The sequence below is a fragment of the Macadamia integrifolia genome, chromosome 4 (genome assembly GCF_013358625.1).
Source record: "Macadamia integrifolia cultivar HAES 741 chromosome 4, SCU_Mint_v3, whole genome shotgun sequence".
In the NCBI taxonomy this organism is placed as follows: domain Eukaryota; kingdom Viridiplantae; phylum Streptophyta; class Magnoliopsida; order Proteales; family Proteaceae; genus Macadamia; species Macadamia integrifolia.
The window spans coordinates 25770945-25790086 of record NC_056560.1 but is presented as its reverse complement, the minus strand read 5'-3'; the positions used below and the strand labels follow the sequence as shown (position 1 = coordinate 25790086).

General features: G+C 38.1%; 2 protein-coding genes across 2 annotated transcripts; both read left to right on the top strand.

The window, feature by feature from the left end:
* Positions 1–574: 574 nt before the first annotated feature.
* On the top strand, positions 575–7777 carry LOC122075326. The gene is made up of 4 exons (XM_042640315.1): positions 575–830; positions 2627–2753; positions 2873–2945; positions 7314–7777. Exons 1-4 carry the CDS (start codon positions 791–793, stop codon positions 7581–7583), a joined length of 510 nt encoding a protein of 169 aa, XP_042496249.1. The 5' UTR covers positions 575–790; the 3' UTR covers positions 7584–7777.
* Positions 7778–9898: 2121 nt separating this feature from the next.
* On the top strand, positions 9899–17083 carry LOC122075912 (prefoldin subunit 1). Its single transcript, XM_042641133.1, has 6 exons — positions 9899–10064; positions 10170–10223; positions 15508–15613; positions 16054–16060; positions 16196–16280; positions 16807–17083. Exons 1-6 carry the CDS (start codon positions 10041–10043, stop codon positions 16918–16920), a joined length of 390 nt encoding a protein of 129 aa, XP_042497067.1. The 5' UTR covers positions 9899–10040; the 3' UTR covers positions 16921–17083.
* The last annotated feature ends 2059 nt before the right edge of the window (positions 17084–19142 follow it).

Sequence of the window (19142 nt, the reverse complement as noted above, 5' to 3'; positions counted from 1 at the left end):
CTAAACCGAAATCTAACCGAACTGAATAGCATACTCACATATTCAAACCGAATTTGAACTGAATAAATTCGGTTCTGTTTCAATTTGGTTAATTTGGCTCGATTTATGTTTCGATTTTTGGTTTCGATTCGAAATTGACACCCTTAGCCGAGAGTTGGAGAATGCAAAATACATAATGGGATGCATTCTTGACCGTGTTCTAGAATTTTGAGAATGAAATGCTTACCAAATAATGTTTCCAACAGTCCAAAATGTGTTTTTGGTCCAAAATGCATTCCAATAATGCATACCAAACACAACCTTAAACTACCTAGTGCTATTCTTAAAAAGGTACTAAAAGTTTACTAAGACATTTCTATAAAAGAACTTTATAATATGGGTAATATGATAATATATCATATGTTTTTAAATGTACTAAATTAATCACACTTTCCAGCCGGATAGTCAATTAATCTGATATTATTCGATCCAAAATAAAAATATTCGAACCCATAATCGATTTCGTATCCAAGAGGCCTACACTAATTTCAATTAAAGTAAAAGGGTAAAGTTTTCCCTAAGCCACGGTGAAGGGGGAATCCCTTGACCGCAAGGCTTCAGATGCGTGCGGAAGGCTATTGGTCTACATGGTGGATATCGTCTCCTGAATCCTGATGGGTGGTGGAGAGTGGTCGTCAGGGGACTCCCTCTCTTACTTGGAAGTTTGTAATTTCACTTCCGTTCTTCGTCTCCATCAAGACGACTTGAAATCTTTGTGTCAGCTTGAACCATCTCTCGAGTCTCAACCAAAATGGGACAAATTTTGGGAACCATTCAAGAAAAATTTCAAGGTATTCGAGTTGATTTTTATCTTTTGCAATCCATTCGCCTTCAAGTTTCTGCAAAAATTATCATAAACTTAAGAGGGTAGATTTTTTCGTCTTGTGGTTTATCGATCGCTGTTGTAGGGCTTCGCAGATTGATCTGAATTTAGGGTTTTGATAGCCACTAAGATAATTCAACTTCATCTAATACTTGCTTTTTATTTCTTGATGGATCTTTCCTATACTTCTTTAGCTCTGTCCCGGAAAATTTTCTTGTTTTTATCCTGGTTGAAGTTCCTGTTCTTTGAGATTCTGAAAAGCTGTAACTGAATCCGGTGGTGGTATTGTACCACAATTTTTTGTTCTCTCTTGACTTAAGCTCTTATTTCTATTGTTCCTGAACTTTAATAGAGAAGTCTGGAATGAAATATCTTCACCATGACTAAAGTTGAAACCTGGTATAGTGTTGTTATTTTCTTTCGTATTTGATGTCTTCCAGTCTCTATGATTCATCATGTATCAGTTTCTATATTCTATATTTGAGGCATAAATTCTTGGTGTAGCTTTATAGTGACAACTATCAGCAGATTGTTTTATGGGATGCTGTTGAAGTTGTAGATATTTTTGGGGTTGGTGGTGGATAGGTCTAAAGATTTATCTAGTTAGAAATTTTAACTTTTTTAGTTCTCTGTGCCATTCTACTACTCATCATGTTGACCCTGTCTTTTCCAACTTATGAGCATATAGAAAGTTTTATAACCTAAGTGCTTTAGACAAGAGTGATGACTGTCAATAGACGCATATCAGGAATTATGTACTACAATGAGGGTTCATACTCTGCCATGGTGTATGGATATCACCTAAAGCATCTCCTTGGCCAGTACTCTATTTTAATAGATGGCATAACTGCCATCTTTCTGTTGGATGATCAAGAATTTCAAAATCTTTCTATGGATTGGATGAGCATGTTTGTTCAATCAAATCAAGTTGACTGTTGACCTTTAAGCTCTTCTCATTTCTGTTGGGGAATGGACATATTTGGAATACCTAGATGATGATATAAATGCTAAAGAAGGGGGAGTGGTTCCACTAGTCTCTGCATAATCATTCTTTTGAATTTTGCGCATCCTCATTCTCCTTGATAGTTATAGTTCTAAATCTCGGTTGAAACTTCACTGAAATTTTGTGGTTTCAAGCTGGGCTGAGACAAGATGGAGGGAAAATTGATTTTGTACCTGGTTTCCACTATATTTCTCACATTTCAGTAGTTTCGATCAATCTTGCCCAGTTTCGGTTTGTGTCGACCAGCCCATGACATGTTGATTTTTTCCCAGAAAATTCCAGGTTTCTACCCATATCTTGGTTTTGAGCTGGGTCGATACCGGACTCGAGATCGAGTTCTTGATCCTTGTTGATAAATCCACAGACCATTTGATGGCTTTCATGCTTGGAACATGAGAGTGTCAACTAATTCTTATATGTTGGTTAGTGAAAAAGAAATGGTTTGCTCGCCATGACAAATGTCATTGCAGTTTCATGTTTAGTGTTTGCAATGTTTAAATGCTTCTTCGGGGAATCTAGTTGGGGTCTGATTTTGTTTTTTGTGGTCTTGCCAAAACTCTCTACAACTTGTTTCTAGTTTATATAATTTATCAATACACTTTAGAAGTGGGCAAAGACGAGGAGCCATATGAATAGGCCATACCTCCAAAAACAGACATTTGAGCATCAGACCTTTTCTTTTCTTGTCTGACTGTTTTAAATCTTTTGGCTGGGAGTTGTAGTTTCCTGATCACATAATGGAAACTTTATTATTTGTGCAGGTAAGCAGTGGAAGGAGAGGCAAATTAAGAAGATAACAAATAGGGTTTTTGATCATTTCAAAGATACCGATGGAAAGGTTAATTTGACATTTGAAGATCTATATATTGCCATCCTACTTGTGTACAAGTATGAGATATTCTTTTTGTTCAGCTTTATAGTTTTTAATAAAAAAATATTCTTGCCATTCAACTATTGCAGATCCCATATATACTTTTACTAAGCATGTATTCTAAATTTTCTTATAGTGATATGAACAAGCGTCTGCCTGGGCCTCATTTTGATCCCCCTTCTAAAATGCAAATCAAAGACATGATGCAGGTATTCTCTAGCCCTTGTAATTCACTTGATTGAAGGGCATTGTTTTGGGTTCTATTCCTTACTATTTTAATAAATTGTTGCAAGCTAATGTTTATCCAATTTTCAATCAAAGTGATAAAGCAAAAGTCAAGTTTCGAGGAGTTTGTTTTCAAGATATGATTTTTGGTCACTGACTCAGATGGGCATCACCAAATTTAATGTTGTTTTCCTGTGTCAATTGAAGGGAATAATTTCATTCAAACTTGACTAATAGTATGTCATATATTGACACCTTATAGTTCCCACCTATATGCGGTTCGACAAATTTTACGTTTTATTCTTGTTGACTCAACTTGGTAGTGACCATAATCAATGAACAGATATTTTGAAACAACTTATATAGGTCTTTACTATCTTGGATGAAATATCCAGGTAGTTCTGGCAAATGTTGGGGATGATTTTGCTTGGTGTACAGATGGCATTTTAGTTCTGAAAATGTACATGATGATGCTGCAGTAGGTATGTTAGCACCATTGATTGATTTTATTGTCTAAATGCATATTTAAACGAGGCATGTTTGTATGCTTGGTCACTAGCTACAGAGTTATCAGCTGAAGCTTTATTCACCACTTTAACCACTTTTGCTTATCTATCTGTACAAATTAGTCTTAATCTCAACTTCTCTACTGATAAAGGATAATAAATAAATAAATGCAAATGGTACTATTTTCTAATAATTTTTGTATTTCCAATGGCAAGAGATAGATTTTGTTTGCTTGATGTTAGAAAGCAAGTAAGAAATTTCAGATTAACTAAAATAGAATTCCGGAAATGAAATTATGAAGACATCAATGTGCTTCACACCAGAGCAGAAACTCAGGGGTTTACGAGAAAAATGATAATTCACAATTGGCTGATCCAATGAGGACTTTGGTCAAGTTCCTCCTTTGTGAGTCCCTTTTGACCTATGTTGAAGAGTTATTGGTGTTGGCAGGGGTATTTTTGCTTATTAAGTTTGCGTTTTTGTCCTAATGTGTAATAAGTTATATTTTCAGTACTTTTTGTAATTCTGACTTTTTATTTATGATATAAAAATCCTCCCACCCACGATTAAAGAGATATTCCAATTCTCTCTAATCATGGGGTGCTGTCTCTCCACTCTCTTCTCCTCTTTCTCTCCTCTTCAATCTTTTATGTTTCTTCTTCCATTTTCATTTGCAGGTACTGATCTCAAGTTATAATACTGCTACATGGTATCAGAGCATTGATTTCAGTACCTGTTGTTTACATTTTCATCTTTGGTTTGAGTGCTTGTTAGGGATTTTCCCCATCTTGTGGTGTGCAGCCACCTATCTGTTTTTTGTTTGGTAGAACTAGAACCCTAGTTTTTAAAACATGTACAACTAGGGTTTCATCATTACTACTGCTGTGTTTACTGGAGGTGTGGTGGTCTGTGGTGAAGGAAAAGTCTGCAGTTTATGAAGGAAAAATTCCACTTGAAGATACTTTTCTCCTGCACTAGGATCTGCAGTTTTCTTCCTTGCACAGGAGATTTTCTCCATGCGCATGAGAGTTTGACTTTCTATGGATTTTTTTTTATGCTGCTGATTTATCCTCCACTGGTACATCAAGAATATCATTGTGAACACTGTTTTGAGGACTGATATTCTTTTGGTGTTTTGGATCAGATTTCATCTTTTCGAGCAAAACCGTAACTTATTGGGAGAGTTTTCAAGAATCCTATCTCTTGTGGGTTGATCATTGTAAAATTTTTGGGACATATTCTCTCTATATTGGAGTGTTTGTGGCCAAAATTTCTGACCTAACAGATAATGCTAACCCTAAGCTTTTTAGATTTTCTATTCTTTGCGATTTTTTTGGGTTTCAGTACCCTGCAGGTTTCTGGTTCTTGTGTTGTTTTGGCCTTCTTTGGTTCTGGTTTGGTGTTCTTTCCTGCTGGTTTCAATATTGGTTGTATATTGTGGTCTGGGTGTTACTCCCTTGATTATGAGGTGTTGCTTTTTGTGGCTGGTTGGTTTTGAGTTCTCTAAGAGTCAATACTAGTAACATAGTATTTTAACTGATTCTAAACCTCCTACGGAGAATGTCAATGTTGAAATCATTGTCTATAAAACTGAACAATGCTTCAAATGACCTTTTTTTGGGTCCAAGCAGTTAAGGTTTATATATCATTGCCAAAAGGAGGATGTACTATCTAACTTCTTCTCAACCTGTTGCAACCTCACCTGAATATAAGGAGTGGATTACAGAGAGTGCTACATTGCTTTGTTGGTTGTGGAATTGTATGGAGCCCTCTGTGTCTGCCAATGTTTTGTTTCACACCACAACCGAGGGTGTCGGGGATGATCTTCAAGAGAGTTATTCTAAAGATAAGAACATGTCTAGAATATATGATTTGTGTGAAATAATTTCTCCTTTGAGAAGAATGGAAAGTCTATAGGTGATTATTATAGTGCTCTAAAGGGCATGTGGGTGAAACTCAATGTTTACCCACCCCTCTCTACTAATATTGAAATTTTCAAATCTCAGTATGCTGAATTCCTGGTTGCTAAATTTTTATTTGGATTAGACTTTGATCGTCAACTTGTTAAGAATCAATTTGGGTGTTTGACACCCAGACTCTTGGAATATGACCTCCCAAAGCTGTTAGGTTAATATCTCAAGTCAAATATACCAATATAGGTCCAAAATGTTCCCCTATGGTCATAGGCAAGGTCACCCGAAAAGGTTAAACCATTAAGTCATGGTTGAGCACTTATGAGGCTGAGTCATATGGGTCTAGGAGCTATGACAACCACATTACAAATTAGGAATATGAAATGCGTTACAAGATAAAACTAATTCCTAAGTCTTGAGAACGCCGTCTTGATGTATGTTCATTTGTTGCATTGATGACCTTCAAGTGGTCTTACTGAAGGAAGCTTGATTTCTCCATTTGACTTAATCATGCCAGAAGCTGCGTGACCTGACACTCAGAATCTAGTCATAATGAGCCCCCTCAGTGATTAGTAGATACCAATCAACCCTTAATCTAACTGTTTAAAGCAAAATGAGAACTCAGATAACAGCTAATCAACAAAAATGAACAACTTGGTCTCACCATCATACTCCTGCTAATTCTTATGGAACCATAATTGTGTGATGAATGAATTATACAATCCTCTCCCACTCACATGGGTTCGTAATAGTATTTCAATCTCTAATTGGTTGAAATCCATAACATCATAGACAGTAAATTTATACAAATTTCATACATTGTATAATTAATTGCTTCTGAAATTTCGCTCAACCGAATTCGAAAAACTAACATGAACACTCTCTCTATAACCATTATTTCCAAGCACAAACTTGAGCCCCCCCGGGGGGGGGGTCATAAAAGAGAAATTCAAGAAGTGCCATTAGAACAGCAGTAAATGTTAGGGAAAAAAAAACAATAAAAGTTCACCTCTGATGGAGTTAGGGCACCATGATAATAGAGAGTAGACATTCTCTGTGTGTGTGTGTGTGTGTGTGTGTGTGTGTGTGTGTGTGTGTGTGTGTGTGTGTGTGTGTGTGCCCTTCCTTTGAGCCGTTGGAATACATGTTCATTAATTGCTCAGCACGAAGTAGGCGAATTGGATTTCAGCGAATGAGCTCCTCTTCTATTTCAAAATTTCTATTTCCCATAATAGGGTGCTAAAATCATGACAAACACACTCAAAAATGGAAACCACCCCCAGAAATCTGAAATTGAAATCCAACCGAAGACCAGAAACTTCAAATCCTAATAAAACTAGGACCAGACAATTACTTAAGACTTAAATTCTTAATGCTACTAGGAAAAGACTTAAAGTCATTTACCTCCCTTTGACTTAAATTTGGCCTGCCCAATTGAATCCATTACAGTAAAAGCCCATAAACATATGATATCAAAACAGGGCCTAATTTTGGACTGTGACTGCATTAGTAATGCTGCCTAGAAGTCTCAGACCTTATGTTTACTTGCCCTTCGTCTACTGATAGGTTGATTATTTTTAATCTTGTGGCTGAGCTGGGGGCTCAATTAAATATTTTCTTTGTGCTAATGCATGCTATAATAATTAGATGACTGTTGGCAGCTTGATATGCTGAAAGTTTTATTGTGGACCAGCTTTAAAAGTTTTTTGGACTGAAACCGTCTTTTCTTCACTGATGAATCTGATGTATTGGATGGTTTTCCAATTGGATTGATTTTGGCCTAAGCCCTTGGGTGGGAAGACCTACTTCCTGACACATTGAGAATAATCCAATTCCAACCTGCATGGTTCTTAATATATTGTACCATATGTGTAGACACATTTCATGCCCATGGAAAATGAAACAGAAATGTTAATTGACTTCTATGTGCAGAAATATGATCTCAACCTTGATGGGGAACTGGACCGGGAAGAATTTGAAGAGTTTATTAAGAAGTTGACAGCCGAGACACTGACAGTGATCAGTCAGAATTTGATCATTGCCATGCTTGTTGCTCCAACGGTAGCATTACTGACAAAGAGGGCAACTGAGGGAGTCCCAGGTGTTGGGAAGGTGGTGCAGAAGATACCAAATGCAGTTTATGCATCTGTTGTGACTCTCGCAGTTGTCATGTTCCAAAAATCAGGCAAGGAAATCGAATAGATCCATTGTTGCTTCATTTTTCACTGGTTACATGCGTTTTTTAGCTTCTTGGATGGTATAATGTTCACTATTTTGTTGTAAATAAGAGTGTTTACTGTCTTGACCATTTTATTGTAAATATTTTCTGAGTGGAAATATACTTCATATAATAATGAACTTTAAGATCCAATAAGGATAGCTCTGGGATTACCGAATGTGGGAGTGTGACCATACACAAGATGTTTGAAAAGCTTACTTAAGTTTTACAACTTCTAAATAAGATCAGAGGCAGGTGGTAGGGCTATGCACATTGCACCATTGCTTTTGAAGGGCAATCATTGTTGCTGGTTAACTAGGAATAAATAAAAATTTTGGATTTTATAGGGCTCAAACAGCACTGTTATGTCATAATCAATCCATATAGGTACCCCATTAAAGGGAAAGGTTCTCCGAGCCACCAGGAGAGTTATTTAGGCACTTCTAGAGAGGTTTGAGCAAGCTTTGGACATTGCTACTGTCTCCTCCCTCAACGTTGTTTGGACATTTACTCCTGTAAACTTTTAATTGCTTATTCAAGTTTGAGCAAGCTTTGGTCATTGCTGCTGTCTCCCAACTTTGTTTGGACATTTGCTCCCATCTCAGCATTGTTTGGACAATAATAATTCATATTTTATTTTTCCTTTATAAATGATTGATGAGGAGATGGGAGATGGGAGAAATGAGATGGGAAATAAGACTGTTGGCAATATGGGCGGGTTGGCCCGAGCAACCCAGCTGGAGTACATAACTAGGGCTAGGAAGGCCTGCCCCCCCCCCCTTTCCCTTATTTTATTGAGTACAAATTTCAGATGTTTGTTTAGAACTGAGAAATAGAAAGTAAAAACAGATAGTTAACCAAAATGGGAGTGGGCGAGTCCAAACTCCTAAGTCCTAATCACTTTTACCGGTAGTTCCATGGGCAGCAGAGTATGCACCCAGAGAAATATGAAATAAAATTGAGTTACAAGCCCTGAAGGATCATTAGAAAGTTGTAAAAGATGATATAAAAGACTACCCATGTTTTCTTCCAAAGCTAAACCACCTTCACATCTGTTTCGATGATGATTTTCTAGAAACCTTATTCTGACACCGTGTGAGGTCACAGCGGGAACGTTGTGTCTTAAAGGGTAGAGAATATCATGCCTAAGAAACGGTCTAGATCTGTTGAGTCCCCAAAATGGACAAGACATGGGAAAGCTGTTGAGGGGACATGCTTTTTAGTCTCACATCGATTAGGGTAGATCATGAGCTTATTGATAAAAGGTGGCATTCTTACTATGGCATTACCCGTTTTAAACCCATGAATCCCTTAGGCCAAAGAGGCTGGGTTGTTACAAATATTCCATAATACCCACTTCACGTGAAAACATCCTCCGCCACGGATATGGCAGTGCGGCAAGTTTCCAATGGTCGGAACGACATTAGGGTGTATGCCGATGTCGTCTTGACCATCCGATGCTCGCCGCACAACCGCACCCGCGGCAGACAATCATTACTCCCCAATTCACCCTCTTGGGTTGCCACTGATCCAACAACTTGGCATGTTACTCGATAGTCCTTAGGATGTGAAGTGGACGATATGTGGAGTGTGGTTCAATCTACTATAAGGGAGCCCTCACTCCTTCAAAAGTTTTGCAAGTTATGGCTGATACAGATTCGATCTGATCGGCCCGCATTTGCCTTTATCGGAATTGGTGGAGGCTGATGTCGATCTAGGGTGTCCTGTGTTGATAGATTAAGCGTAAATAAATAAATAAATAAATAAAAGAGAAGAAAAGAAAAGAAAGAGAAGAGGGTTCCCTTAGAAGGCAGAGTGGGTCTTCCACCAGATGCGAGGGCCAATAGGAGTATTAATAGAAGCATCAATAGGGACAGGGTTTTGAGAGCTGATTAGGTTCACATACGAGAACAACACTGGTCCGTGAATTTAGAATCAATTTTCTCTCTTTTCATTTAATAGATTCTAAATCCAAGGATCAAGGACATATGAGAACATTCTCATATGGGAACATGATCCGTTCACCAGGATTTTTACCTTCTTGAGATAGCTGAGTGGTCATTTTGTTCTTTATTGTGTGTCACAGCCTCGCATGGGCCACATTTCCATTTAAGCTTCTTTTTCCGGGGAAAAAAAATTTTTTTAAATAAAAAATGCCAATTCCAATACCGTGTTCGTCATTTCCTCCCGCACCAACGCCTCAGGTTGTGTTTGGATGTCAAGAAAAGAAAAGAAAACCAGTTTTCTTACATTTTTCGCATTTTCTTAAGGGTTTGGAAACGAGGAAACTGGGTATTTCACTTATAACCTCGAGGCCAAATGTAAGGGTCATTTGGCTCTCCCCTGTGCTCAATAGTTTGCCTCCGTTTTTTGGTACTTTCTTTACAGTCTCAGACTCTCAGTAGATTCAGTTCGTACTACGTTTGAAAATTTCATCTCAAATGGCCGATGAAGCGAACAAAACTGTAAGATAATCTATTTGTTTCCTTGCGTTGAATTAAATCATTTGGTCTTCATCATTTGATCTTTGATTCTTTGTTTTGTTCTCTTTTTTGAATTTTTTTTCGCAGGCGTTTCTTGAGATTCAAGGTCGAATGATAGAGACTACTGGAAAATTGAAACAGGTTCGTTCTGAGACTTGTAGACGTTCTTCTAGTTCTTTCGAATGAGAATCGAGATTTTACAGTAACGTCGCTGAATCACTTGCGTTGTTATCTTTTCAGTTCTGCGGTCGTCACTTTCTGTAGAAATTGTGCCAATATTCATGTAGTTGTTCATCAGATCTAGTATCAATTTGTTTACTCACTCTCCCTGAAATTCTTTTCGGTTAGTAGCTGTTTGGTTATTTACTTGAATTTCTCCTGCTATGCATATTTAGGGATTTAGTAGAGACATATATGCCTCTTTGGACTTTAAGGAGTGAGAAATTATCAAGGTAACTGATGGTAGGTTGGAAAAAGGATCAAATAATCTAATATATAATAGTTAGAACTATGAGGGTGGTGCTTCTGCTTCATGGTAGTTATCTCCCCCCTCCTCTTCTTTTAAACCATTTAACTCCAGGACCCCAGGCAGTCTTCTCAATTTTTATTAATCGCATGAAAATAATGAACACAATTTTGGGGGTGGGGGAAGGATAATTCCCGCCACCCCTAAACTGCAAGGGAAATGAAACTAATTATGAAATTCAATAACCCACACAAATACAAAGTCCATTCCTCTCATCAAAACCATAAATAAAGTAGTCCACTGAGAACTGAAACTGTGGAATTCCAGTCAGTAATCTTGATGGAGGAGAAGATCCTGTGAAGTGTGAACCAACGAAAGCATTACCTGAACCTTTTTGCCCAGCCCATGCATTTATTGCCTTACTGACCTCCTGATATACATGAGAAATGGAAGAGTCCAACTTATGTTCAGGAAATCTGATCTGTCTCCAGAAATAAGTAAAAGGCCATGAAAACACTATGATATTGAATAATCCAACAGTAAAGATTGAGTCGACCTGAACATCAGTATACTTTCAGCCACCAGCATCACAAATACAAATGCCTTCGAGGGCAGCTTCAGCTTGGCCATATTGTTTGCTGCATATAATGAATGCATCAGCAAAAGACTGGAGAGGAAGTATGTTGATCAGCACACATATACAATACACCTTGCGAAACAACATTATACAACACAACAACAACAACCAAAACCTTATCGTAACTTAATGGGGTTGGCTACATGGAGATTCCAAGTAAGGATGAGCGCAAGGATCCTTGCAAAAAGATTGATGGGTTATGGCTAATTATAATAAGTGCCAGCTGTCAACCTAACGCACCACTACAACTCAGCCACATGTTTATAACGACAGACTATAATAAGGTACCGGCTATCTACCTAACGTACCATATAGATTGGTCAAGCCAAAGCGTCCTACATGCATTACGTCCACCACCAAGATGATCCATCACCCAATGATGTAGATCCACATTATGGAAGGAGATATGAGAGGAAGAAGGGTCAGCCTTAGTCCACCTGAGTGGCTAGGGCCAGCCAAGAAGCCAGCCGAACCACTACTTGTTCCACCTGAGTGGCTAAGTACAAATAAGGGTCAATTGGGCCCATCGGCTAGGGGAATAATTAGTAGTTGTTAATTAATGGGCCATTGGGCCCATCGAGTTGAGTAAGTGGTATGTTGAGTCCAAATTGTCTTAGGACTCTATTTGTTTTCCACATAGGTGAAATAACCTAGAGGGGGGGTGAATAGGTTATACTAGTGAAATTTTAACTCTTTTCGATGTATAGAACACAAGTGTGATTGTAATTTAAAACAATGCGGAATAAATAGGCACAATCACACAACACAAGATTTATAGTGGTTCGACTCAATCCGAGTCTAGTCCACTCCCTACAAGAATCCCCTTGTAAGGTATTCCACTAGTTCTCCCTTTCAGTACAGTAGGTAGGAAAGAAAACCTTTACAATCTTTTTCACGGATAAGAGTATCCTTACAAATCTCCTTTACAGGCAGAGAGGCGCCTTTACAATCTCCTTTGCAGGTAGAGATGCACCTTACAATCTCCTTTAAGGTAGAGAGGCACCTTACACTCTTTTAAGGATAAGAGGATCCTTACAATCTCTTAAGGATGAGAGGGTCCTTACAAAAGCCTAAGTACAGTCTAGACTTAATGTAAAATAGAAAATGGAGAAGTGGAATAAAAGAGAATTACCTCCGGTGTGGTGCAAATGAAATATGCAATGATGATAGAATGAATGCACCTTTTGAAGTCTTCTTGATGCTTGTAATGTAAATGCCAAGATGTAGACGAAGACTTGTAGATGGTCTTGAGTTCCTCTTGAATGTAAAATGAAGAACTTGAACTCAAGAGATGGTGTAGACCAATTCTCACTTCTAATGCTCAAATAATGCTTCTCTAAAGTTGGGATTTATTATTGATTAATGAGTAGTATTAGAGGTATTTATAGATGAGCTTAGGAGAGCATTTTTGGTAGTAAATCTCACTCAAACGGTCATATTCTGGGTCCACCGGTCGACCGCCATTGGTAGCCGGTCGACCGCCAAGAGTCGTTGAGGCAAAATATAGCCGTTGGGGCACTTCCAGGCAGTCACCGGTCGACCGGGACTTTTTAACGGTCGACCGCCTATGGTCTCGGACATGTCCGGTCGACCGGGGCTTCCAGCCGGTCGACCTCCAATATGACATACTCTGTTTTGACAGAATGCTGTCATACTGACCAGTTGTTAGTTTTTGGATCATAACTTTTCGGTCCGACCTTGGATTGACTTGAGATCAGTTGCGTTGGAATCACAACTCAATCTCCTACAACTTCTATGAAGGTTTCATCTCCTGATACTGAATTTAAGATTACCTAAAATACCCTTGAGTCAGGTTAATGTGGTTTTCACAGAATTTCACTATAACCCATTTTTCCTAATATGTTCCTTACCACTTAGAGACTCTCCATACTTGGTCAAGGTATGCTCTATGGTCATTCTAATATGATGCAATGCACATGCATGAGGTGAGTGCATATAAGTATGTGGAAATTACAAATTACATTAAAAGTGACTAATCTATCCTAGTGGTCTTCTTCTTCACTTGAACCTTCCACTCTTTGGCACTTTATCTTCTTTTCTTCTTGTTTGCAATTCCATGTCTTTAAGCTTCATGTCTTGACATCTTGAAGCTTAAATTCTTATGATATCTTCTTCAAGAATTGATGCCAACTTGTTGATACTCTTCATTTGATGACTTCAATCTTCATTTCTTCGTTTCATTCACCAAATTCGATCTTTGATATGAAGTCTCTACAAAACAATACTTAAAGGAAAATTGTGACATACCTTCATATGTTTGTTATCATCAAAACCAACTATAGGAGTGTGGGAATATCCCTAACAATAGGTTTATTATTCCTAGTCCAATTTTGAATTTCTAGTTGTAGTAGGAGTGTCTAGTCCTATTGGGAAACTAGCTCCTAGTAGTAGTTTGATTGCTATTCTTCCCTCTATAAATAGAGGAGCCTATATACTCATAATTTCATATTTGAATAAAGAATAATTGCAATCAATTGCTTAGAATAGCCAGGATAGCTGTGGGTGAGAAGCCCGGGCCGAGACAACCGCTCCTCCCCCACTTTTCCCTTTGTTTCTTATTGTTTAAAGCTTTCTGTTTTATCCTAAAGTTACTGGTGTTGAAGTATATGACTGTTGTCAGAAAATCAATAAAGTTTGTAACTTCACAATCAGCCATCAGAATCCTCTCAACTTTGGGGGTTTTTGTACCCTCCCTAGGGACTATCTACGCCCAAGAGTGCAGCTTGATCGGACTCCTACAGACCTGACCGCACCTCTCTCTCTCCAGCTCTATAGCAGGTCTTTCTCTTTCCTATCGAGTTGTGTTTTGGGCTGATTTACCTCCTATATGGGTATTGTATCCTTGGGGGTTTATTTGATGGTCTTATTTATTTGTTTCCTGGTCCTATTTGTATTGTTTGGGGTTATAAATTACTGGGGTAGTTTCTTGTAATCTACTCCTGCATTACCCAACCTACTTTTATGAAAGGTGGAATGAGATAACAAATTCTTGACAGCCTCTCTAGGCACGAACGTAACAAATTGAAACACACAACTACAAATTGAAAACTAGACATGCAACACACAGCGTCCGAAAAATGGCAAAGTGGCTTAAAGCCTTAAACCACCACTCATCATGACACTCCCCACATAGGGGGCCCTTGACTTTGGGCCGACCGCATCTCGAACAACGACACAGGGGGCCAATCTTCGCTTCACACCACCACAATGCGCAAAGGAGGTGGAGAAACAACATTATATTCATTCCTATTATCCAAGTATCAGTTCTTGATAGAATTTTTCCTGATGGCCAATCTAACAAAGGTTTGGAAAAATAGAATCATCATTTTTACTGAAGGTGTAGGATCCTTTAGCTCTGATCCTAAACTGATGCGAGCAAGGATTAACATTCCACTCAATTCTATCATTTGAGAAATTTGATGAAAAATGGTTGGTACTCTGGTTAGGATTCTATTAGGGAAGAGAGAGTAACCCTGAAGTGCCCTTCAAAAAGTGTTAGGAGATTATTACCTAGCTCCAGTCCTTAGCTTGGGTATGATTTGGGGAAGCGTGGCAGAATAATACTGTGAGAGGACTTGTGATGGCGAAAGCAGACTTTTAGGGGTATATACCAATGCTTGTATGTGCTATTTGATAGTGAGGATGGGTAATCATGGATTGTGTTTCATCACACAAGTAGACCCTTAGTGGGATTTTGATAGGAGAGATGTTAGAGATTTTTAGATTGAGGTGTGCACTTTTCTGTTTTCAAGACCAACTGGATTATACAATAGGATGCGTGAGTGCTAATTATATTGATTAACCCTTTTTTTTCTAACACAATTTTGATGGATATTATCCTGTCATCTGTTCTTTTAACATCTACAATATCATTTTTTGAAATCTTTATCTAGTACTATTCCTACCTTATATCTGTTTTTTTTATCCCTGGTATACCGAAGACTATAGTCATCTAATTCCTTTAGCTAATTTACCATTCCACGTAGTCTCTTATATACATATTGTATTAAATTCTTCTTATTTTCATTATATATATATATATATATATCAATTCTCAACTCTTTCCCATTAAAATTCCTATGTTTCAGGATGCTAACCTAAACCTACACTTTAGAGTAGCTCCTTTACCTCAATACAACATTAAAGCTTTTTACAACTCAGAAAATGAAAACCTAACTTATCTTTGAAAACAGCTTGTCTCACTGGCACGGGAAGATCCTAGAAGTTGGAAAAAACCTTCTAAACAATGTCGATCTAATTATGGACTTCGATTCACCCATTTGAGTCTTTTTTTCTTTCAGGTGCAGAACCAATTGCGTAACAAAGAGGGAGACAAGAAACGTGCCTACCTAACTTTAGAGGAACTGCGACAATTATCTGATGACACAGATACATACAAATCCATTGGTATGACTATAAAGTTGGATAGAGAACCCTTGTTCACATTTTCCAAAGGTTTCTCTGGTCTCATATTAGCACAGTGGCATACATGTCTGTGTTATGTGCCATTTTATTTCGGGAAAATGACATAGGCACATGTTTTCATTGCCGTTTTGAATTTTGAACCACTCTTTAAGTTCAGGGAAAAGGTTAATTTGACATTGCTATCCAAAAAATTTCCTGTGACTGCAGAAAAACAGTAATTATTTTCTGGTTTTCCTCCTTGTTTTGAGTATGTTCTATATTGGAAGATGGAACTGATGAAACCAGCTGCCTGGTTCTGCTTTTGCTATGGGGCATTACATGAAATGTCTCCCAGTCACTGCACCCCCCCCCTTTTTTTTTTTTTTGCTGTTTTGAAAGACCATTGGTTGATATCTGACTTCTCCTTGTCCCTTCATTTACAGGAAGAACGTGAGTCTTGGATCTCCCTCTCTGCAATTGAAATTTTTTGGTCCTTGAAGAAGATGAATGATTCCTGTTTAATGAATTGTCTGGAATAGTTATAGCATTCCCCATATTAATTATGTGTTTTTCCTTGGTGGACAGATTTGTTTTAGAACCAAAATCGGTCTTGGTGAATGAGCAGGAGCAGAAACTTAACGATAGTGAGAGTGCCATTGCTTCATTACAGGTTTGTATTTTTCATTTTCATCATTTCGTGTGGTTTATTTGCATGTGAATTCACAGTTCTGTCACATATAACGAAAAAGTTCCAGTCCTTCAATATGTGGGCTTGTCGAGTTGCTTTGCACACCAATAGAGTTATGATCATTATCAACATATTGGCATAGTTTTGTCACTACATGTAGGGTCTCAGAAGGTGTTTCTCCATTAGTTGGCTCTATATGAATACCCCGCTGCCATATTGCTAGGCTGGATAATGAAGGTAATTACACAGATACATGAACTAGCTGATCTGGATTCCAACACTAATCGTAGGATCTTGCCTTGCGGGTCCTGCAGTAGTTGTTATCATAACTCTTTGGATGGTAGAATGGCTTTCACACTCGTTTGTTTATATCTATGTTTTGCCTGGAGATCTCCTCTGTAAGATGCATTATTTTTGGTCGCTCTCATTGTGAGATCACTCATAAGTTCATACCCCTCCCCCAAACAAAAAAAATGTGGGACTTAAAATCTATTTTGATTGCGGACAGACTTCAAAGGAGTACTTGGAGAAGCAATTGGCAGAGGTGGAAAACAACCTAAGGGAACTCTTACAGCAAGATCCTGGGCTTGCTCGTCTGATAATGTCAATGACTGTGATGTGAGTTGTCTGAATCGCCTGATTATGGCGTTCTTTTTCCCGTTTAAACAATATTTCAGTTATTTGCATACAATCTATTGTGGTATTTTGTAAAATTCCAGATGAGCCACCATATTTCATATACCAAAAATCTGTTTAGTTCATTAATATTTAGTTCCATTTACTTACTAGTGTTGATGGGTGGAGTTTGTTTTCTTACTGCATCTAGTACCATTCGCCATTTATAATGAATTTCTCACCTGCCATTGCACTTTGCTGAATCATTGAGAACTATCTTTTATCTGCAATGCCTATTGAAGAATACATCACCTAGAGGCTGCCTTAGCATAGTGTAAAATGGAGCAAATAAAAATGAGAAATGGTAGGGAGATTAATATTCATCCTGAGCTTCCTGTTGACCACCCTGCTTTAGGAACAAGGTTAACCCGTTCAACCCAAGAGTTGAATCAGCACTGACCCAGTTCTCTACACAAGCTGTTTAAGTGTGAACAAGGAATGAGGTAGCATCAGCATCTCTCAATAGAATCTGCCATTCTGTAGCAGCTCCTAGCGGATAACTCCACTGGACCAGTAGCTGCTCTAGAATCTAGATGATACAAGTGCATACTTTGTAATTGTCTGGCAAAGAATACTGATTCTGTAAGTTAAAATAGGCTGGAAAAAACCTCTGAAAGTCTGAAGGCACTTGAAGTAAATGAACCCAAAACCAAACACAAATGCTATAAGAACAAAACAAAATTCAAAATTCAAAATTCTAGAACACTATCATGACTTTACGATATGCATGATAGCTGTTCCTTTTGAATCGTTAAAAATGCCATCTAGTCTAGAAACAAAACTAGCATGTCTGTGCTCTGACCTATAGGTGATGAAAATATAGAACATGCCTTCAAAAATTGGCATGAAAGTAAAGTGCATAAATGATTGAATAATGAAATCGATTCTATATGTAATAATGTTAAACAGTGCAATTCTAATAGAAAGAGATTAATCAAACTATGAAACACAAGTTATTAATTTCGTTTGTTTTCTCGTAATTTATGCTGATATTTCATTTTGTTGCCTCTTCAATTTTTTTTTTTTGGGGTGGGGGGGGGGGGGAGAGGGGAGTGGGGAGGAGAGGGGGTTCATTTTATCCTTGGTAGTGGATGTAGGTAAGTGGCCAAACCACTCTATATTACTTGTTCTCTCTCTCTCTCTCTCTCTCTCTCATATGAATACTTCAAGTGGATCATTCTCTAAAGAAAAGTTCTCAATATGCACATCTTATCCAATTCACCTCCTTTTGGGTTGCCACCTGCATACACATTTGGTATTAGAGTGGATTTCTTCAAAAATACTTAATTATCTAAGGAAGATAGATTTCAACATATTGAGAGCCTCCCTACTAACTGAGTTGGGATCAAACCTCTAAAAGGAGGAATCGATCAGACTCAGAAATGAGTCAAGGTTCACATTTAAAGAAGGGATGATCGAGCAACAAGGTGAAGTGGTCGACTGGCTATTCCAGACGCCGGTCATATAGGTTTCCAAATGGGTCAAGCGCCAGCCCAAATTGACAATGCCTAGGTCGGATGGTCGACCGGCTCGGTTGATTGGACTGAAATCGAGATTACACTTGCCGAGTAGATCGCTGTTTAGAAACTTTCTTGATTCTGAGAGGAGGTTGATTAGCTTCCATCCGCCTTTGGCCATAATCTTGAGAACCTAACAAGGTGGAATACTTTTCATTAAGCCCTGTTATGCTTGTTATGTACTAGAAATATTGACATAGGGTTGCTCAAAATACTACTCATCTAAAGTATCCCACAACCATCTACCAATTAAGTTTCATCTTAGAAAAAATACTGGAAATGCCTTAAAGATGGCAAGGAACACAAGATCCAATTGCAATGAAATGGCACTATGCAAGGGTAATTGTAACATTTGAAATGTTGGTCTAGCCATGTGATAGGCATAGGTGGGTTCAGATAATAGAGGATCTTGAACCTTTTTCATTGATCAGAATTCAGCATTATATCCTTATATATAGAGAAAAAGAACACTATTAGCTTGCACATTTCTATGCCTAGACACAAGTGGGTGCAAAAAGACAACGCTATCCTCCCACCCCATGCGTTAAAGATGCCTCCATGTAGGTTCCCATTGGTTTGTGTGTTGGCACAATGGCTGCGGAAGATGGTAGTGTTCTCTTGCCCATATATATATATATATATATATATTAGT